At 41.3% G+C, this 24001-nt stretch overlaps 1 protein-coding gene across 1 annotated transcript in view; it reads right to left on the minus strand.

The window, feature by feature from the left end:
• LOC140495993 (transmembrane protein 164) overlaps positions 1 to 24001 on the minus strand; it is a 128657-nt gene that overhangs the window by 16547 nt on the left and 88109 nt on the right. Inside the window, exon 5 of the mRNA XM_072595389.1 lies at positions 413 to 513. Coding sequence (XP_072451490.1) covers positions 413 to 513 — 101 coding nt within the window. The remainder of the gene's footprint in view (positions 1 to 412; positions 514 to 24001) is intronic.

Genomic DNA, 24001 nt, shown 5'->3' on the forward strand with positions numbered 1-24001 from the left:
AAAAGGTCTTTACTTCATTAGCTCATTGGATAGCTAGTGCCTCTGCCAGCACAGCTCTCCCTCAAGAACTAGAGGAGTGTCAGCCTGGACTATGTGTTGTGTGGTGTAGTCTCACATGTGCCTTGCAGCCTTGACTCTGAGACATGAGTACATTCTCATTTGATCAGGACAATAACGTGTTTATTTAGATAATGGAAAGCAACGTGGACAATGAATAATTACAGTTAGAGACTGAGCAAAATACCATCTATTTCTTTGGTTTTCCCCCCTTGCACACTGGAGGAAAATTACGTTATGATACAAGATCATGTTACAAAATCCTTGAAAAACTAAGTTAATTTAATACAGATGTATACATATGCTAACTGTTTTCCATTTGTGTTGGGGAATTCTTTTTGAAAAATATACTCACCAAGCCAAGGATCTGAAGAAAGGTAAAATGATAGAAGAAAAGAAGTCCTGTAGCAAGGAGGGCCCACCAAAAATCACCAAGTGGTTCGGGTTTGTACACACCTTTTAAAGCAAAAGAGAAGAAAAGTAAAATCAATCATTTCCTCAAAATGTTTCATCAGACTGTTATGTATGGTTTCTCATTGTAACAGATTTCAACCATTAGGTTGGCAATTAAAAGGGGCTCCCAGGGTTGCCATTAGGCTTATTTAGCAGTTTCCCTTCCTAACAAACATTAGTGAACCAGATGGGTTTTTTCCAACAATCAGCAATGGTTACATTGAATTCAAATTCCCCCATCTGTCATGGCAGGCTTCAAACTCAGGTCCCCAGAACTTTTTCTGGGTCTCTGGATGAACAATCCAGCGATAATACTACTAGGCCATCACCTCCCCTAATTCAATTACCTACTGTGACACTTAAAACTCCCTTCATTCAGACACAGCAGCAAATGGGCTCCAGAGCACAGAGGTTCTGGTGAAAGTGAAGGCAGACCTAGATCGAATTCAAAGCGAAGGAATTACAGCTGTTATTTGGACTTGAGACACAAGAACAAATTGTACCTTTGAAGATTTAAAAGAAACAAAATCTTTATTGCTCCAAATGATTGTCAAGGAGGGGGGTCAGAGGTTTCTTTAAAAGGACTGGAGAATTTGAATGAGTACATGAGGTCTGCAAGAAATTAAACAGACTAATCAGAAAGGAGAGAGTGGAGTTGAAATAAGAGTGGACAAAGTAACTGATATGAAGGACAGAACGGCACAAAGAGCCAGATGTCTTGGCCTTGGGAACTAATGACTTAACAGAAAGAATCAAAAGGAGGAGCTATCACCTACTACAGACAGAGCTTCTCCAGAGGGAAACAGTTATTACTGTAGCTTTGGGAAGCAACACAATGCCAAATTGTGGTCTGCATTTTGCCAGACAGTGACAAAAACATGAGAGTTGCCCAAAGCACAGTAGATAATTCACCAAAGTTTTCAAGAGCAGTAATAGTTTCAAAGATATGCATCATGCTATGGGACTGGTCACTTCTTTTTCAAATACAACATTTGTGGTTTTTCTATTCCTGTCATAGAATTTATAGCAGGGACAGATTTTCTGATACTTTCAGATCCTTCAATTTTAAGCCAGTCTTAGAATCCATTTGCTCTGCTTTAATTGAAAAGGAGTTTCATGACTTTGTTATTCTGTTAATAGCAATGTAAAGTAGTGATGGGATTTTTATGAGAATGATACTGGCTTGTAGAAGTCATGCCTGATGCTTATTTTAAGATGTAAGCTGATGGCCATCTGCTTCAGGCATTAGTATCATCAGATTATCAGACACATTCAAATGTAGGCATATTCAGGCACACGAGCTATAGCAGTGCACAGATCAAGGCTGTGAAAAGTACACTTCAGAGGGCTTGGACAATGGACATTCTTCACCACCACCATTTGGGCTGACTTCTCGTCTTATTTCAAATTAAATTTAAAAGATCGCTTTAGCAGTCATCCCTCTTTTTTCCACAGGAAGAGCAGCTGAAAGGACAGAATTTGCTATCATGCTACATTGTGGTGTTGTGTTATCCCAGTTTACATCAACTTGCATCTGGGCTTCTTTAGAAATGGAGGCAATGCCTAGGTGGAATGAATCATTGCATTCTGACCACATGAATTTAACAGCTGTAATGCCACCCTGTTCAAATATAAAACAGAAGATACTTTAAACAGAGGTACATCAGTTAAATATTCTGAATCTAATGCAGCACTTTGCTAGGGTTCCACCTGATTCCCTTTTCACCCTACCACAGAGACAACAACTTACTTCTCTCTCTCTCTCTTTAGGGAGAATTCCAGGGAAAGTGGCACTAGGGAGAATCATGACCTTTTTAATTAGAGGGAGAAAAGCGAGAATGCTAGCATTTGGAGCCTTGTTATCAAGTTAGAATCAAAACTCAGTGCCTCAATCCAAAGTCCTACTTCTCCCAGAGTCTGACTGCTAGCTCACCCCATCTCAGTGCCCCTCTGACTTGTCGCACTAATAGCTAGGGTCACTGAGTATTTCGAACAGGAAATAGAATTCAGAGAGCCACAATTCCTAATAGTAACACTGGAACTGTTCTTAAGAAAAAGATATTCACGATCAGGATATGGGCATTATTAACTAAGTTGACATTGTTTCCGACAGATGGTGGTGAACATCACTGAAAAGAAATGATTAAGACATAATTATTTACCAGGGCATTAAAGATAAAGAAGAGTAGCCTATTTGGTAATGGATGCTAGTAAGAGGAGACAGGAAAGAAGAAAATGAAGAGAAGGTGAAACAAGAGGTGAAAGGGAACTAGGTCACCATGGAAAAAGGGAGCAATGAATGATAGTGAAAGCAAACAGGTAGCTGGCCATAATTTGAGAGAGGTATGTCAGAGCAGAGGAAGAGGGTGGATTGATAGAGAGGAAGAAGAATCTCAGCTTAACTCTCAAAGGAGACAAGTGGCATGTTGGATTGGAGAGGCGTGGGGCAGGGATGGGAAGTCTATCTGGAAGCGAACTAACTGGAAAAGAAAACCACTATGTTAAAGGTGGATTAATTGGAAAAGGTCATACATGTTCCTGTGAACTGGATAAAGAGGGATGCAGTACCTTGTAAATGGATAGGTGCATTATCAAATTCAGGACAGTGATGAGAGGTACCTTTTGGTGAAACAATCATCTGGTAGTTCTGTTGAAAATTCAATTATCATCTCTCTTTATTCTCCACTAACATTGACATACTGTTTATGATCAAAGTATGTAAAAACTAGAAATTATCATAGTGCAAGAAGAAGTTTCATACAATTTCGTCTCCTGAGATATTATTAGTTTGACATCTTTAACATTGAATATTTTGTACTTGCCTTACTTCAAGTGAACAATGTTATGTATACCTGCTGAATAAGTTCCAAAGTCTATTAACTACACATTTTCATATTCAGGGGTATGGGTATTTTGCCAGCTCTTCTGGAGCTGTGCCAGTGATTTTAAACATATTGATCAGACTTGCTACTTTTCAAGGGCAAAACATAACATCAACAATGCACTTCAATACAACACAAGTAAAAACCCTACTGTACCATCTTTCATCTCAGTAAGGTTGTGTGCTGTATTTGCAAACAATTCTTTTTGAGGTATCTTTATTTAATTTATTTAGATTACACTTCCAGCCCATCTCTAGATTTATTTGGTCAAGGTGAGTTGGAGCTTATGACTTTTCATAAACCCAGCAGTGATGTGTCACGCAATGGAGAGGATATTATGAAGGCCAGGGCAATTTACAGGGACCAGATAACTCAAGTGTTGTTCTTTCCAAAAAGAAAGATATGGAAAATCTTGCCGGAGGATTTATGATATCGGGTGGCTTGCTGTATGTGATGCTTGATATGTTATTGGCAAATCTGCAATGATTTTGAAAGTCAAGACCAAGTGTGGTCTAACGATGAGATGAGGTTGAAGAAATAATTGGATAAGCTACACAAATTTTAATTCAATATCTATTTTGAAACCATGATTCTATTTTAATATATAGTATTTATTAAATCTATTGATTTTACATTATTTCTACTGAAATAGCAAAAGCATTTGAGTACTGGAGAAGTATATTTGGTGAGGTCATCAGAGCTGTTCTGCAGTATAACCGAAGAAGGGGGATGCAAAAATGAGGTACTACTGTATCACCTCTGGTGAGGTGGTGTAGTTACAAGATGACAAGTTTTCAAAGGCCATTTGCAATGCAAATGGGGACATATGGATTAGAGTGGTGCTGGAAAAGCACAGCAGTTCACGTAGCATCCGAGGAGCAAGAAAATCGACATTTCGGGCAAAAGCCCTTCATCAGGAATGGGGACATAGCAATTTATAATGGAAATAAAGCTTACCACAAAAAACAGAAAGAGGAAGAAAGATTTCATTGAAAATGAATGTTATCTTAAGATTGTAAAAACTGTTTATATTGAATAGGCTGGTGTTCTTCACATTAAAAAGGAAAGTGCCTCATGGAAGTCTTTACGTTGCTATACTGGTTCGATATGGTACATATATAGGACATAAATGTGAAGACAATCAATAATAGGGGATGCAAAAGAAACCTCTTTATCCAGAAAATGATTAGAATGTAAAAATCAGTATTAGGATTGTGGTTATATTTTTTCATGTCTTTGTAGAGCCGCAGACCTCTGTTGGATTGCTCCAAGCTTATGGGTAAATACTGCTGTGATTTACCACTGCCTGCTGAAGAATGGCTGACCATCAAACTGCCACACTCTTACTGCCTGCCATCAGGAACATTGGGAGGATTTGTAGGCTGATAATCAACCAGTTGGCCATGTTACTAAGTGTACTTTCAGTGGCCAACAAGTCCAGGCATGCGACTTAATCCCACAGCTGGCCCAAAGATAGAGCTAATGTCACAGCACTGTAACATAAGATCTCCTTCTGAAGAAGTAACTGAGGCAAACTGCATATATACACTTAAGGACAAAGCAAGAGGAGAGTTACATTTATGGATTTAGTTTTAAAAAAAGAGATGCTGGGTGGTCCATGTGCAGCATAAACACAAGGTGACCAACTGAAATAACTTTCTATATTGTACAATATATGAGAAAACATTTCTCACATTTATACTTACAATGATGAATACAACAATTATTGCTCATCATTAAAAAGTTGGAGGTGAATCTTACAAGGAACTAAAAGTCCTTGTAAAGGACCTAAAAGGAATTAAAGCATTAAAAAGGCATGCATTACATGTGTTTTGCAAACAAATTAAGTTAAAAGAAGAATGTAAAAGGTTTCTAATGTGTGGAAATGTGAGCTACAATATAAACAAACAGCTTGTACCTTATGGCGCACTAACAATAGAAAACCTTCAAGAGCAAGTTTAAAATAGGATTCTCCCAACCCAACATCCGAGTGAAGAATTCTGACAAGTACCTACTCATTCTGTATTCAGCATGGCACTTTATACAGACAAATTAATCATGGGATAGAGGCAGTGAGCATTTATTGCCCACTGTAATTGCTCTCAAAAAAAAAGGTGATGGTGAACCCTTTCTTAAGCCCATTACATTAACTGGGTGCAGAGTACAATTGGGGAGTAATTTTCAGGATTTTGACTGAACATCTATGAAAAAAGACAGCGTGAACTCAAATCATGAAACTCCGAAGAAAGTACGAACTTCAACTTGTGCGTAAAGTTGTCTATTTTTATGTTTTAAACAGAGAAGATAGGTTTGAATTCATAATGTAGTAAACTTTAATGGCAACACAATCTCACAGACATCAAATAGCATAAGCAGCAAGTGATACACAGCGATAAGTAATTCCACAACAAAATAAAAACAGGTTTAGGTTCCGCAGTCCTATGGCATCATGTCATGAATGCTGGTGGATAATTAGACAATGGAAGAAAAGACTCCACAAATATCCCCAGCCTCAATCCCTGGGAAGTCCATCATGTCCAAGACATTTCCAACAATCTTCAGCCACAGGTGCCAAGATCTCTCTAGAGTTTAAAAGTTCACAGGACAATGTGATCGAAGTCTTCAAGATATTAACAGGAAAATGCAGGGCAGATAAACTATTCTTGCTGGTTGGAGATTCTAGAACAAGAGGAAATAGCCTGGAATTAAGGCCAGACCATTCAGGAGAGATATTACAAAGCAGTTCTTAGCATAAAAGGTGGTAGATATTTGGAACTCACTTCCACAAATGACAGTGGATGCTGTATTATTTTTTATATCAAGAGATTTTATTTTGTGTTAATCAAAGGGATCAAGGGATATGGGCCAAAGACAGGTAAATAGAGTTAGGCCACAGATCAGCCATAATTTCACTGAAAGGTGGGATGGGCTTGAAGGCTGTATGCTCTAGAACCTGCCATGCTTCTAGCTACTTAAGGGTTTACAAAGAAATTCAAGTTGGATCGTTGGCTTTCCACGTGGATAAATTATGAATCGCAAATGCAACATTAACATTGTTTAACTGCTGATAGGAAATAATGCCCAATCACAATCAACAACCTCTTCTTATCAACCAAAAACAGTCCAGTCTGCCTAATGTGCACATACAAGAAAATATGTAGAAAACACTGTAGGCAATCTTACTAGATATGCAAGGTAGCTTACAAAGAAAGTGAAATGGCTGCCTGTGAGCGAGCCAGCATTTGTACAAATTAGGCTAATCAATTGTTAGATGATAGAGTTTATTACTTGCCTGCCATTGGTCCTGCACAAGTTTGTTATGAAAGAGAATAATTGTGTTCTTTTTAATCTGAAGAACTAAGACTAAAAGTCCATGCCAGGATATGTTATTCAAAAAAACAGAAACCCGGAACAACTGTTCAGAGAAAAGCCTCCTCTGCTGCCTACTTTACAGACACTGTTTGATATTCTGCTGCTTTCACATAACGGGTCATGGTCTGATTACATGATCCATCAACAATAAGTTATTGTCGTCCTGAATTAATCCATTTACAATTGTTGGAAGTACTTACAGCTCTAGTGCTCTTCAAACTACTGCACATCACAAACACGTTACACAGAAAAGTTACAATTGTGATTTTAGACTTTGGAAATAAGACCAGAAGAAATAGGAATGGAAGTAAGGCCATTTGGCCAATCAAGTCCACTCCACCATTCAATCATGGCTGATGGGCACTTCAACGCCACTTACCTGCACTCTCTCCATATCCCTTATTTCCTTGAGAGATTAAGAATTTATCAATCTTTGCCTTGAAGACATTTAATGTCCCAGCCTCCACTGCAGTGAATTCCACAGGCCCACCACTCACTGCTGAAGAAATGTCCCTTCATTTCCATTCTAAATTTACCCCCTCTAATTCTAAAGCTGCACCCATGAGGCCTAGTATCCCACCCTGACAGAAACAATTTCCCAGCATCCACCCTTTCTAAGCCATGCATTATCTTGTAAGTTTCTATTAGATCTCCCCTCAACCTTCTGAACTCTAACTAATACAATCCCAGGATCCTCAGCCATTCATCATATGTTAGGCCTAAATGAGTACAGCCTGATTGTTTACACATATGTATACACAGGTTAATTTTGTCAGACCTTGAAATGCTTTAGTAGAATCATCAACCCACATATTTCACATCATGTACAGAAAAAAGTTTTTCCCACCAGTTTTGTGATGAACACAACTGCCCATGTCCTAACCTGCAATCAAAACTATACATCCAGGATCCAATACTTGCTGACCAAGACCAGTTTTCAGTTAAGAAACACAATTTTAAAATTCTCATCCGGGTTTTAAAATTTCCAACCCTCAAATCGTCAAACACCCATTCATTCATTTGGCTCTCCTTATTTCTGTAACCTTTTCCACCGTGCAACGGTGAGATCTCAGAGCTGTGCCAATTCTGGCCTATTTAGCAGGTCTTATTTTAGGCCCTTCATCATTGGCGGTCATGTCTTCAGTTGTTTAGGCCACAAACTCTGGAATTCCTTTGAACTCTCCACCACTTGTCCTTTCTTAAACATGCTCCCTAAAACCTATGTTTTCGACCAACGTTTTGGTCACTTGGCTTCATATATGTTCTTATGTTATTTGGTGATAAACTTTGGTCGATATCACAGGCACAGCATCTTGGGATATCTTACAATGTTAAAGCTACTGTGTAAATACACATTGCCCTTGTCATTAATATAAAATGGAGAAAAGTAAACATTACTATACTGCAGAGAATCTCTTTTGTTCATTTTACTTTTATCAACTTTTTTATTGATGCAAACAGAGTTGAGGTTAGTGTTACATGAACTTTGTACAGTTGTGTATTTCAAAAGAAAAGACCCATAGTGCTAGGTGCATTAGTCAGAGGGAAATGGGTCTGGGTGGGTTACTCTTCAGAGGGTCGATGTGGACTGGTTGGGCCAAAGGGCCTGTTTCCACACTGTAGGGAATCTAATCTAATCTAAATGTAGATGTTTGCTGTTGCGGACTGGCCTGGAGTACCATGCAACTTAATTACTAACCTAAGAAACACCGCACAATTCAACACAATGTTTTGCCATGCACGGGCTGGCAGCTTTTTGGATTATGAGTCGTCAACTGGGGAGGACCAGTGCTATCCGACCAACAGAAAATGTTAACAAGAAAATAAAAAAACGAAAGGAGGGAGAAAAGAGGGTTGACCGAGTTTGGCAGATGCAGAATGATTTTGGGAGCTTCAGCACTAGCTGCTGTGTTTTTCTCTCTCTACTTTTACAACCAGATAAAGAATTGTTGAATGTTCTGAGAAAAGAATCCCAGTGTATAAGAAATAAGTAAATAATTCTGGAAGTCAACTGAAACAGTTTGCATTCATTGGTGACTTCAGAATTAAATATGCAATCATGCCTGTCCACCATTTGAAACTGTTTAGCTGAACTGGTATGGAAGTTATTATGACAGAGTAATGCAGTTACCTTAGTGTTGCAATGTATGCCTGGGATCATGTTACAGGGGTCCAGTAACAGATAATGGTAGTGCATTGTGATAGGTTAGTTAAATCACTGGGAGATGAGCTAATGATGAAGATGATGGTGTTGTAATGTGATAGGTTAAGTGTGATGTAGGGAACCAGTGTGGCAGATGATGATTAGTTGAGAAAGACAAAGCAAGCCAGCATGATTGGTTATGCTAATATTATCTGATTAGCACGGGACCAAATTGTATAAAATGGAGGAGAACAAAGAAATTGTGGGGAGTCAGGGAAGACGGTTGCTGGCTCCCACAGCTTTGATTTTGCAAGGTTAAAGTTTAATTTTGTGAAGGACATTCTGCGTCTCCTGGTAATATTTTTATAGAACATGGAGTGATTCTTCCACAACACTGGCAACATTTTTCTTTTTCATTTATTCCTTAAGGTGTCGGTTAGCCTCACATTCTCTCAGATAGGCTATGATCAATGAAGATTGGAATATAATAAATCAGAGTCATAATTACACTACCTCGGCATTTGGTTTTGTCATCCAGACATCCCTCCACTGCACCGCCTCCATTCCCCTCCAAACATAATAAAGACAGAGTCCCTCTTGTCCTCATCTACCACCTCATCAGTCTTCACATCCAACGCATCATCCTTAAACACTTCCGACAACTCTAACTAGAACCCACCATCAAAAACATCTTCCCCTCCACCCCCTCCCTGCCTTCCACAAGGACCGGTCCCTTTGACAGTCCTTGGTTCATGCCACTCTCCCCACCAACGCCCCAGCCCCTTGGTACCTTCCCCTGCAACCGGAAAAGATGCAAAACCTGTTAGCACATCATCTCGCTCACTTCCATGCATAGCCCCAAACAGTCCTTCCAGGTGAGACAGAGGTTCACCTGTCTCTCCTCCAACCTAGTTTACTGTATCCAGTGCTCCCATTGTGTCTTCTCTACATTAGGGAGACCAAACTTAAATCAATGGACCGTTTCGCCAAGCATCTCAGTTGGACACGCAAGGGCCAACCTGACCTCCCAGTCACCGCCCATTTTGATTCACTTTCCCACACTCTTTCTGACATGACTATCCTTGGCCTCCTCCATTGCCACAGCAAGTCAGACCCCAATTTGGAGGAACAACACCTCATCTTCCATCTGGGCAACCTACAGCCCAGTGGACTCAATTTAGAGTTCTCGAATTTCAAATAACCTCAGCCCCACCCCCTCCCTTCCATTCCTCTCATTGACCCTTCCTTCGAGCCATCAAGCGGATTCATTCCTCCTACCGACCAACCAGGTCATACTCTCTAGCTGTCTGTCTCCACCTATGTAAAAACAATGACTGCAGATGCTGGAAACCAGATTTTGGATTAGTGGTGCAGGAAGAGCACAGCAGTTCAGGCAGCATCTGAGGAGCAGCAAAATCGACGTTTCGGGCAAAAGCCCTTCATCAGGAATAAAACACCTATGCCTACCTCACCACCCTGCACTGCCAACCCCCCACCCCACTCCCTTTATCTACACCCACCCTCAGCCCTGAAGAAGACTTACATCCAAAATGTTGACTTCCCCATCTCTTGAATGCTGCCTGACTTGCTGTGTTCTTCCAGTCTCCTGCCGGTCTACCTTGGATTCCAGAATCTGCAGGTTTTTTTGTCTCAAACCAAGTTTAGTTTTGTCCAGCTAAAGTTACAGCATTAATAAGAAATTGTTAACATTTGTTGAGTTATAAACTTGGGGCCCAAGATCTATTATATGTAGAGTCTGGTTAGGAACAATAAGGCAAATTTTGCATGTTAGTGAATATTTTAATTTACAAATCTAGTGATATTAAAGATGATTTGGTTTGGCTTGCTTTTTGCTGGTCATAACATTACAATAGTGTAAAGTTAATGGAAAGTTTAACATTAACCATTTGAAGTCCATCTCTAAAGCAACCAAAACTATACTGAAAGGGTACAGCATAAGATACAAAGGATGGCTTTTATATAATGTTAGGCTCAACATGAAAAGATCTTAAATTCCTTTGGCCAGTCATCTTACATATTGATGCTTTAACTTCTGGGAACTTCCCTGGCTGATCCCAATTAACTTGTCAGGTTCAGGAGGAGTTTGTGGCTAGTGGTAACAATCACAGTTTTCGTAATCCAGAACCCAGTTCTGGGAACATGGGTTTGAATCTCCCCTTGGCAGTTGGCAAAATTTGAATTAAATTTTAAAACAATTTGGAATAAAAAGCTAGACTAATGGCACTCATAATTACAGTGAATCATAGAATCTCTACAGTGCAGAAAGACATCATTTGGCCCATCGCGACTGTACCAATCCTCTGAACGGCATCCCACCCAGATCAAGACCCCATCTTATCCCTGTAGCCCTGCATTTGCCATAGCACCCAGAGGAAACCTACACAGACATGGTGAGAATGTGCAGAATTGCCCAAAGCTGGAACCGAACCCAGGTCCCTAATGCTGAGAAGCAGCAGTGCTAACCACCAAGCCTACTTGGTGTCGATTGCTGTTTAAAAAACAAAATTGTTTCACTAAGATCTTTTGGGGAAAAAAAAAAGGTCATCCTTCCCTAGTCTGGTGAAAATTTGCCTCCAGAGCAGTGGTAATGCGGTTTACTATTACCTGTCCTCCAACCAATTTGCAATGGGCCCAGTACAGTAGTACCTAAGGAAAAGAAAGCTGTGCTGGAGCCAATGTGCCCTCCAAGCAATGCGGCTGCTCCAATCATTCATGCACAATTATCAGTGGTGGCACAGTAAGCACAGCATTCACTTCCAGTTCTGGACATCACTGCCATACTCTGGCCTCTGAGGCCTGAGCAGCCAGTAAGAATATTACAGGAGCACTGGCTGGAGCTTAGCAACAAGGGTCAAGAGCTATAAAGAAACAGAACAATCCAAAAGTGTAGCAGATGGCAGAGAGTGTACAACTGTCCAACATGGAGTCGAAGAAACCAAAGTAACTGTTCTGAAGTTAAAGCCTTTGTTTTGCTGGCGGTTTGTTTCAGGTGTCTCTGGGAGTGGCACCAGATGAAGGGAAAGTGCATTTAGTGACTGCATAGAAATTAGCCAAAAAGGAAACCAGTTGCAGCTGTAACAGCCTAAATATAAATGGGGTGCCTTGGCATGGAGTTGGTAACACTTCACTGTAATTTGAATACTTATGTCATTGTAAGGATGAAAGTGGTTGCCTGTGCTTGAGGATATTTCTGATTCCTGTAATGAAATCTTTCCAATGTTTCATTTAGTGTTCATGATGTTTGGTTCCTTGATTCACTGTGTTAAAAATTAACTGGCAGTTTCTTGTAAGTGTGTTCAGTAACTTATGTGCATGTATTAAACAACCGAAGTAAAGTTAGGGTGTATTTGTTCAGGTTTCAGTCTGGGATCTAGTGTTAGTTTCAGCCTAATTAGAGGCAGGCAATAATGACTATCACATCACAAGCAGCACCGTCCATCAGGATGTTTATATATACACCTATATATACACATACACACACACACACACACACACACACACACACACAAAACGTCTCTGTGTACCTGTCTGAAGAGTTGATAGCAACCCCAAACAACACAAAGGTTGCCCCATTTTTATTTTAAAAGTCCACTCTTCACTAATCCAAGCCATCATCATTGCCTGTTCATTCACATGAACCTCACATCGCCCCTTCAGCATGGTCAGCCTGTCCTAAGCTGGCCCTATCTATGCCCATTACACAGAAAGTCTGACTTTCAGACAGCAATCCCCAGTCCAGTACCATCCCCCCTGGGGCAGTACTGATGTTCAGGATGTGAGAGAAATCCATCTCCCCACCGGTCATTCAGCAAATGGCACAGGACAACAACCCAGGTTGTGTTACACCCACTGAGTTACTGACTGGTTTAACATCGCCCAATAAGATTAGTTGGAAAGTCATCATAAAAGCTATACATTCCCGGGTGTCCTTGGAGAAGGAGCACGCGGTGTCCACCAACACCCTGGAGTCGTTCAGGGAGAGGTGGGCGCCGCAGGGAGTGGAGTGCATCATTTCTCCCTCCAACTCTATTTTGATTTAGTCCCTACCCTCCCCTTCACTGTTTTGCTCACACACCATTGCCCTTTGGTTTGAAGGGCAGTGTTTGTCACTGGCCACTCAGGTATTTTTCATATCTTCCTGGTGGTGGAAATTGAATAAAGATTAGTGCACTTTGTGTCTCTCACTGTGTCTCACACCTGCACACACACACCATGGGTGCTGGGGAAAAAAATAAGCACTACCGCGATTAGGCGGTAGTGTGGGGGTTAATTTAAAAAAAAAGATTAAAAAAAATAAAAGCTATACATTTTCATCATCAAGATTCAGCAGAGGATTTTTATTTTGGGGGGCAAAAGTAACAAGAAAACATCAAAGGGGTGACAAAATCCGCACTGGATTGTGCTAGAAATGTGGCATTTTAAAAGTCACTCCAGATGTTAATGAATTCCAAACCAGGTTCAGTATGAGAAATTGTTAGAAAGGGCCCTGAAATGAAACTAGAAGACTTTACTTCCTAAATTTATGTTACTCAATAATTGGTCACATTGAAAAAATAGATGCAGCTTCTATAATATTTAAGAAAACAAACAGAATTCACATTCTGTACTAGCCTCTGCACTCAACCCTGGTTAATAAATCTTAAAATGACCTGCATACTTCTCTCAATAAGGTCACTTTGGTAATTAGTGTTAGTTGGTGTGTAACTCAGGTGCAAGAACTAGAGAAAGGAATAGATGTTAGGCTGAAGTTCATCAGATTTCTTTGCTACAAACTTGCAACCCCAATTGGAAAATTGCTGTCACTTTCCACTTTGCCAAAAAGAGAAATGCTCAGAAAAGAAGGAATGTTGGCACAAGTGCCACCTTAAACAGGGCCAATGGAGAGATGGCAGCTAGATCAGGTTAGATATCAGAGGTACTGTGTGTGCCCAGTACAATGCTTACACCCACGGACTGTAACACAAGTCTGGCTCTATGCAGAAGTACAACAAGTGGAAACTCTCAGTCCTGAAAGACGTTGTGAGATAAATCAGAACCAAATGTTGTGGGGCTATGCAAACAACCATGGCAGCTTGTGGTTTAGGGAAAGTGCTGACACCAATCCTCCTTTCTAAGTATGTTGAACCAACTTGTTCCAATGTGTCATGATACATTTCTGGCACGGACGGGACTTGAACCTGGACCTTCTGGCCCAGAGGAACAGACCATACCACTGTGCCACCAGAGCCAATATCAGGTTACAGAGCCCCTTGGTGGAACACTGTAGTAAAAAGAAACAAACTAAGACAGTCAATGGAAGCATATAGAACTGGAATGGAAATTCATCAAATCAAATCAAGATAACAATATCTAGGGTGATGATGCACTCCAGTCCCTGTGGTGCCCACTGGTCTCTAAAAGCTGAGATAACTCCAGAGACAGGTATCTGGTCACTAAGTCATCCTTTATTTACAAGTGGAGGGTCCTTGACACTGATCCAGCTCTCTCTAAGCCAGCTCTGCCTGAACAGAACTCTCAAATTCTGTTCTTATCTGTCAGCCAAGGCTCCTTGTTTGGACCAGATTAATAGCCCCAATCAGGGAACTCATATTGTATGAGGTCCACCAGGCTGACCTCAGTACAAACACTACAAAAACCTCTATTGGGTCATATGCCCTCTCGTTGGACACCCCAGTACAGACCTAACTGTGAAGGAGGGGCAGAGAGTCGGGTACTGTTACCCCCTCCATGGCTTCCTGTCTGGACTTGTTGATGGCCAAGCCTCGGTGCAAGCCCATTAGGAAGCCCTTTGTTCTGCCTCCACCCCCACACCCTGCAGAACACATGCCTGTAAATTAGGAGTGTGAGCTTGAAGCACAACCAGAAATTTTAAAAAGAAACCCTAAAATGTGGCTGCAAACAAAAACATCTGACGTAAATATGCAATAACATTTCCACCAGGCCACAAAAATCAGCATCTGACCTTCAGTAGATCACACCCAGTGATCTACTAAACCTTATCTTGGATGGAGCAGCACACTCCACCCAGAATCCCTAATGGAAAGATGAAGAACCTTCTTATAGAGTGCCCTCTACTGATTGCTACCAACCAGTACCTTATACAACACCAACAGCAATCATAAAATACACATAAAGATTCATTAACTGCAGCACCAGATACATCACAATCATACTGACTGGCCACACACACACAAAAATGCCTCTAAGCCCATACCTGTCAGTGCTGAGGCAGCTACCAGGAGACAGCCATAGAGACTGTCTCTAGAAACAATAGAGCTTGACACAGAACTGTGTCATTAGATACTGGAATAGCAATGATTAACACACAAGCAGAGGTTTATCACAGTCAGTGGCAGGGGTGGCCTTAGAGTCTGTTTTTCAGGCATATTGCAAAACTGACCCATGGTAAAATGGGGAATTTGAGACACTTGAGGGACTTGATATGATAGATGCTGAGAGGATGTCTTCTTGGTTGGTAAGACTAGAACTGACAGTCGCATAATAAAGGGGCTGAGCACTTTAGAGTGAGATAAAGAAGAATGCAGGGTTGAGTGTCGATTTTTTTTCAAATATCTTTACAGCTTTTCCGAGGCCTTCATGAATTTTAGCTTCCTCATTCCAACACTTCGATTTAATCCAACCTGTTAAAATTCACCCACACTGTTATTAATGCTCAAACTTGCATGCATAACAAAACAGGAATACTAAACTGGTCACAGGAAGTAAACACATGAAAGCATAAAAAACAAGAACTACAGAAAGTCATTTGGCCCTTCAAGTCTACTGTTTCATTCAATAAGATCATGGTTGATCTGCCAGTTTAGTTGCACCTACCCATACCATCGCATATTCTACAATTTGCTTAGTATTCAAAAAGTTTATCAAATATCTCATTTTATGTTAAGGAATGTTGTGCTCTGCAATAGCCAATGCCAAATTTTCATTGTCTTCTAGTGAAGACACTCTATCTCACTCTAAAGTGCTCAGCCCCTTTCTTTTGCGACTGTCAGTTCTAGTCTTACCAACCAAGGAGACACCCTCTCAGCATCTATCATATCAAGTCCCTCAAGAAATCTACATCTTTCAATTAGATTACCTCTTATTTTATTCAATCTCCCTTTCCAGGAAATTCATCTTAGGAATCAGAGCAATGAATCTTTCTTGCACATTTTCCAGGGTATATATTAGAATCCCTGCTGTGTGGAAACAGGCCCTTCGGCCCAACAAACCCACACTGTAACCCCAAAATGTACATTCCCCTACATTTACCTCTGACTAATGCACCTAACCTACATATCCCTGAATACTATGGGCAATTTAGCATGGCCAATTCACCTAACCTGCACATCTTTGGACTATGGGAGGAAACCAGAGCACCTGGAGGAAACCCATACAGACACTGGGAGAATGTGCAAACTCCACACAGACACTCGCCTGAGCATGGAATCAAACCCGGTTCCCTGGTGCTATGAGGCAGCAGTGCTAACCACTGAACCACCATGTCGCCCCTTCCATGGGTAAGGTGGCCAAAACTATACCCAGTATTCCAGATGTGCCCTTGCCAAGGCCATAAACAACTGTACTAAGATCACTTAACTGGGATACTCCAATCCTTTTGGAAGAAACTTTGTTTTCCTAATTCCCGGCTATATCCAAATGTTAACTTTCATGATGAAGGGCACCCAGATCATTCGGAATGCCAACACTTTCCAGACTCTTGCCATTTAAAAAAATACTCTGCTGTCATACTTTACAACCTAAAGGGATAATTTCATTTTTCTCCTCATTATATAAAAGAAAGTAGGCAGCAGTGTATATTCACCGAACCCATCTAAGTGATCTTGCACTCTTTGTATCCTATTTACATTGACTTGCTGATTTAACTTAAAATTTTCAGCAATTTTGGGGACACATTAGTTTCCTCCTCTTAGTTAAAACCTAAAGAACTGCGGATGCTGGAAATCATAAGCAAAAACAGAAATTGATGGAAGAGTTCAGCAGATCCTGCAGCATCTGGACAGGGAAATTAGAGTTAATATTTCAGGTCCCATTCTAAGGAAGGGTCACTGAACCCAAAACTTTAACTCTGATTTCTCTCCACAGATGCTGCCAGACCTGCTGAGCTTTTCCAGCAATTTCTGTTTTGATTCCTCCTTTAGTCATTAACACTGATTCTGAAAAACAGGCTCATGCATTGTACCTTGCTGCATTTCATTAGTTATAGTCTGACAACCCAAAAATGAGCTCCTAGAGCTCATCGTTTAACACTGTTGCATGTCAAGCAGTGATAGAGGGGAGAGAAGACGGCAGTGGAGTATGCGTATTTAGTGAGATTCAGCCAGGAATAGACTGGTGATTGGTTTGTGTAAAATTGTGTCCAGTTGTCTACACCAAAGGCAATCAGCCTGACAGCACCAGTCTGACTGGTTTCTGGACAGCTGAACAGCTAGTGTGCATAAACGATACAAAGGCAGAAGGTGTTTAAACTGGATAGAGTAGTCAGTCTCTGACTCTATGCAGCCAAGTGGAGAAGAGTTATTTTCCCTCAGCAATGACTGTAAGCTGTTGTGTTTAACCATGAAGAAACGTTATGACTTGCATTCCAATCCCCCTGTGCAACCTGTGAAATAGTAAAAGAATCCTGAGAGGAGAGAAGATCAGAGAACAGAATGCCTTGGGAAGCAAAAGCCAAAAAGGGGGAAATCTCAGAAATATAAAATCCTGATGGGACTGGACAGGCTAGATGCAGAAAGAATGTTCTTGATGTTGGCTAAGTCAAGACGTGGGTTCGCAGTCTAAGAATAAAGGGGTAAGCCATTCAGGATTGAGAGGAGGAAGAAATTCTTCACTCAGAGTTGTGAATCTGTGGAATTCTCTCCCACAGAAAGCTGTTGGGGCCAGTTCAAGAGGGAGGTGGACATGGGCCTTGCTGTTAAAGGGATCAAGGGTATGGAGAGAAAGTGGGAGTACTGAAATTGAATGATCAGCCATGATCATATTGAATGATGGTGCAGGCTTGAAGGGCTAAATGGCCTACTCCTGCATCTATTTTCTAACTATTTGCTATGGAAGAACTCAACAAATACTGTTGACTGGTGCTATTGAACTGTGCTTCCACTGTATTTTGTCTTTCACCCTATAACATCAGTGTTGTGTTTATCTGTCTGTCTGTTTGCATGAACAAAGATTTTAAAAGGGAATTAGAGTTACAAGGTGATAGTTTATAGATTATAGTTTTGCTTGCCTGTGACTGGAATCTACTTATTTGCAGTAAACAGTAGTCCCTGTTAAATACAGGAAGCTGGTTAGCTGTTTTTATTAACACAGGTCCATCAGAAAATAAAACAAAAGGACTTTGAGTACTTTGATTGAATTCATTAACTTTTGTGGTGACCCCAAGCGTAGTTGCATTTGAGAATCCAAGCCTTTTCCCAAGTGGGTTTGTAGCAAATGATCATTTTATCAAGGTATAGCAGCTATCCACCATCATTAATATAACAGATTGAATCTAGATTTTCCCTAAATATGACAAGACAAAAAAAAAACAAAGTATGTCCTGACCTTTCAGCACACTCAACCTGTACCTCCCACAAACCCAATGATCCACAATGTGGTTGACTGTGCACCAACCATTTAAAATTTCCTGTGACCACATTCTACATTAAATTCAATTAACTCGCAGAAGAAATCAAGCAAAACTCCAAAAATATTCTTACACCCTCACATCTTGGACAGTTCAACCCTGGTTTACTGCCTCTCTCTGACAACTGTTCCCCACACACTCCATAATAATGATTATATATCAACATACAACAAACATGATTCCCCACCTCTCTAACTTGCACTTCTGATTGCAAAGTGAAATCAGTTGCTGGTGTTCAATGTTCTACAAAACAGAACGAGAGGGGATGAAAAGGAAAACTGCATCAGCCTGTTCTATTAATAACTTGGTTTAAATTAGACACCGCATACAATTAATGGATAAAGGAAATCCCTGAAGCTATAAAAAAAGTGGGATATATTTAAAGTTTGAACATAATAATTCTCACTGTAACTACTCCCATGAGTAATGCAAATCCTTTTCAGAAGATCGTATATCAGTGCAGCTTTGCAAATACCCAAGTCATGTTTATGTTAAAAGAAATAAAAGTCAAATAAATAAACATCAACCTGGAATGTGTGGGAGACATTTTAAAATTAAAGTGAATCTTGCTATCTGGAGCTTCTTCTGAAGCTTATAGATGCAGTACCCTGAACCCCACACATCAGGAAGATAGTGCAAAATATACCCAGCATTGCTGGAGTAATACTTGAAGCGTGAACCATGCCTCTCATGGGCATAAGAGAGGAACAAGAAAAAGATGTAAGGGCAGAAGTAGGCCATTCTGTCCATTGAGTCTATTGCACCATTCAATGAGTTAATATTCAACCTGCTCTGTTTTTTTTTTAAAATGCAGTAGCCCCAGCAGGGGTTCGCCTGACCCATACAGTCAAACCTGATTGTGTCATAGAGTCATAGTCATAGAGATGTACAGCACGGAACAGACCCTTCACACATGCCAACACAAGGTTGGCAGTGATACCCTTGTTGCCACCAGCCTGCCAACTCAGAGATGAAGATTGTCTACTTGGCCGACAGCCTCTGACACTCATGAAACCATATCGCAGCATGAATCACTGCCTCTAGGAAATGAAAGGGGGATAGCTTGGGCAGAGAACGGAATCTAATCAGAAATAATGACAAACGATGGCCAGTGACATTTTAGCAGGAGGTTGCAAAACAAATTATTAAACGTAACTTCATTTCTATCATAATATGCAGCCAGTTACAAACTACAAATTGCTGCTTCTTCCAAAATGTATGATATTCAGGTGGTAAACCATGATGTTAATATTTTTAAGTTGATTTTCTAGCCAGAGTGCAGAGTAATGCCTTTGCCATCCAGTCTTACACACGTTGAATATACAGTAACAGAGAATTTTCACACAAGATCATAGAATTCCTACAGTATGGAAACAGGTCCTTCAACACAACAAGTCCACACTGACCCTCCAAAGGGTAACCCACCCAGACACATGCCCCCTACCCAATATTTATTCCTGAATAATGCATTTAACCTACACATCCCTGTCCACTATGGGCAATTTAGCATGGCTAATTTACCTAACCTACACATCTTTGGACTGTGGGAGGAAACCAGAGTACCTGGAGGAAGCCCACACAGATATAGGGAGAATGTGGAAACACCATACAAATAGTCACCAAGGCTGACATCGAACCCAGGTCCCTGGTGCTGTGAGGCAGCAGTGCTAACCACTGAGCCACTGTGCCACGCTTAGTGACAGCGCAATTGAACATCTCTACATAACTGTCAAACATTACATAAATAAATTATATACATAGGTAATATGTAGATGATAACATGTTCACACAAACATAAAAACTGGGAAGTAACAAGACAACAGGGTTTCAAAATCTCATTCCAACTGCCCCATAAACAGAACAAAAACAAGCTTGCAATATGAAAGCAAGCATCTCAGAAAGCAGGTTACCAAAGTTTAAAGAGAATTCACCTCAACAATGACTCTTTAAAATGTTAAAGGATTATGACTGGCTTTAAGCTTTTTACATTTCTTGGTATTCCCAATAAACTCAATGCTTTCACTTGGCAAGGGAAAGATTTACTGAACACAACAGCACAAGGGAAGGTGCATTAATAAACTGCTAGAATAATGATCACCATGATATCCAACTTTAATTAATTGCTGTCAAATCCATTTTCTCACACTATTAGTCTCAGTACTTCCTGATTAGGTCATCAACATTTCCAAAAAAATACTCCTTCACCCACCCAAAAAAAAAAGCATGCTGCATTGAGAAAAACAAGTTGATGTTAAAATGAACTGCAATTAAATTTAATTTGAAACTGGTTTAAAAAGAAACAGCAAAAAAAAGGTGTTGATTACAATTCTGTCTTGAAATTACCCTTGCAACGATCAGTGCAGGGTTTGGTAATCTGTACAAACATCAAGCATTGCCTCCCACACAAATGTTCTTTTGAGTTTAATCACAAAGATGATTAAACATAATGCAATCTTTTAATATCCACTATTCAACTGCTCATAATCCATCGTTATATGAAGACTTTTTCTTTAGACTGCACCACCAAGTTGGGATAGATCACTGAGTGGGACTAATTTGCAAGTACTTTCGAAGAGTTAGTACAGGTTCATTGAGCTGAATGGCCTCTTTCTTTATGCATTTTCCATGAGGGAGCCTTGGCTTAGTATTAGTGCATTCACTTCAGAGCTCAAAAACATATGATGCAAGTTTAGTTCAGTCAATCAGACGTTTGGAGACTCTGAATTCTTGGTGACATCCTGCAGGGTGCTCATGACTGGTGGGTGTTGAGCGCTTACACATTCCATTGTATGTGTTACATACTAAAACACAAAAATGGGAGCAGGAGTAGGCCACTCAGCCCTTCAAAACTGCTCCATCATTCCACATGTCTATACCGATTATCCAAGTCAATACGCTGTTCTCACTTTCTCTCACTACACTTTTACCCCTTTAGCACCAAGAAATATATCTAACTCCTGAAACAAAAACAGAAACTGCTGAAGAAACTCAGCAGGTCTGGCAGTATCTATGGAGAGGAAGCAAAGTTAATGTTTCAAGTGCAGTGACCTTACTAAAATGTTAATTCTTACATTGCACAAAAGCTGCCAGACCTGCTGAGTTTCTCCAGCAATTTCTGCTTTTGTTTCAGATCTACAGCATTCGCAGTTCTTTGAATTTTTTTTCAAGGAGTTAGATAAAAACCAATGTTTTGACCTCAACTACTTTCTGTGGCAGAGTATTCCACAGGGCACAGGAGTTGACAATCAAGAAAATTGTTCCTCTCTAATGGCCAGCACAAAAATGAATACAAGCACATTGCAGCCTGTCAGATTGTTAGTTGTACATAGAAATCTTCTTTGATTCCCTGCTAATGAAAAGGATGAAGATAGGAAAAAACACATAGCTTTAAGATGCTGGCCCATTTCCTGGCACCACACAAACGGAACTCATGAGAAATCCCATAAGTCATCTCCAGCACCACCCAAAATACTTTGGTTCCATAATATCATTTTTAAAAATATATAGAACTGAAGGTTGGGAACAAAATCATCACCAAAACTAGCAGTTTTGCCAGGTTCAATTCAACATGAGAAAAATATTCCTTTAGTCAAAGTGAAACCTAGAGAAAGCATTAAAAAAATGTAGTAGGAAGGATTCTTCCTGTTGCTACGCCAATTCCTTAGTCACGCATAATTCCTGAAACAAATGTGTAGTAGGCAGCTGACTGTGATGCAACATTTCATTTTTAAAAAGGGCATTTATGAGTTTCAAGTGTGCTTATGTCAGCAAGTACTTCGCTGTTAAGGGAAAATACATGCTGAGGTCTTCTGCATATTGTCTTCTTTCATAACAACACAAGTGCTAACTACAAGATTAATTTCTTCTTACTTCTATTCCCGCATGGGATGCCGGCTTTGCTGATTAGAGATAGGCAATGAATGCTGGTCAATCATCACTTGAACTAACTGGCTTGCCAAGGCCACATGCTGTAAAATAATTGCAGGCTGAGGGGTGACCTAATAGAAGTTTATAAAATCATGAAGGGCATGGGTAAGATAAATTGACAAAGTCTCTTCCCTGGGGTGGGGAAATCCAGAACTAGAGGGCATAGGTTTAGGGAGAGAGGGAAAAGATATAAAAGGGACTTAAGGGGCAATGTTTTCATGCAGAGGGTGGTGTGTGTATGGCATGAGCTGCCAGAGGAAGTGGTAGATGCTGGTATAATTACCACATTTAAAAGGCATCTGGATGGGTATATGAATAGGAAGGGTTTAAAGGGATATGGGCCCAAGTGCTGGCAAATGGGACTAGATTAGGTAAAATATCTGGTCAACATGGACAAGCTGGACCGAAGGGTCTGTTTCCGTGCTGACCCTATTTGGGAATACAGAGGAACCTCGATTATCCGAATACCAATTATCCGAAAATTGGATTATCTGAAGGAGATCTTGAGGTCCCGACAGAAACATTACATCAAAGATGTGTTTCCAACAGTGATCGCGTCTTTTGTTTACAGTGATTAAAAGTGCTGCCGAGAACAGTCCTGGATTGATGGAAGGACAGGCACCATCTCTAAATGACTGAGACCTCCCATCCTCTCTCTCCTCACACTTTCCCTGGAGTTCTACACAGGTGTGTACCCTAAACCCCCCCCTTCCTCAGATAATCTCTCCAACATTGTCCTGTACAGGGCAAAGGTGGAACATGTGGACAGGATTGGGGGCCGGGGATGGGGGGGCGGGGGGGGAAGGCGGTGGGGAGGGGGAAGGTGGGGGGGCAGTGTGGGCGGGGTGGTGTTGGACAGGATTGGGGACAGGCGGGGGGCAATGTTGGACAGGACTGGGGGGCGGGGGGTGGTGTCGGACTGGATTGGGGGGCAGACAGGGGGTGGCGCTGGACAGGATTGGGGGGTTAGACGGGGTGGGAGTGATGTTGGATGGGATTGGAGAATGGGCGGCAATGTTGGACAGGATTGGGAGGTGGTGTTGGACAGGATTGGGGGGCGGGGGCACAATGTTGGACAGGATTGGAGGTGGGGGGTGATGTTGGACAGGATTGGGGGCGGGCAGAGGGCGGAGTTGGAGGGTTTGGGGGTGGGTGGGGGGGGCGATGTTGGACAGGATTGAGGGGGCGGGGGCACGATGTTGGACAGGATTGAGGGGCGGGGATGGTGTTGGACAGGATTGGGGCAGGGGGGCGCGACGTTGGACAGGATTAGGGGGCGGGGGGTGGTGTTGGACAGGATTGGGGGCGGTGGGGCGCGATGTTGGACAGGATTGGGGGGTGGGCGGGGGGGTGGTGTTGGACAGGATTGGGGACAGGCGGGGGGCGATGTTGGACAGGATTGGGGGGCGGGAGGTGGTGTCGGACTGGATTGGGGGGCAGACAGGGGGCGGCGTTGGACAGGATTGGGGGGGTAGACGGGGTGGGAGTGATGTTGGATGGGAT

Source organism: Chiloscyllium punctatum, chromosome 25 (genome assembly GCF_047496795.1).
Source record: "Chiloscyllium punctatum isolate Juve2018m chromosome 25, sChiPun1.3, whole genome shotgun sequence".
NCBI lineage: Eukaryota > Metazoa > Chordata > Chondrichthyes > Orectolobiformes > Hemiscylliidae > Chiloscyllium > Chiloscyllium punctatum.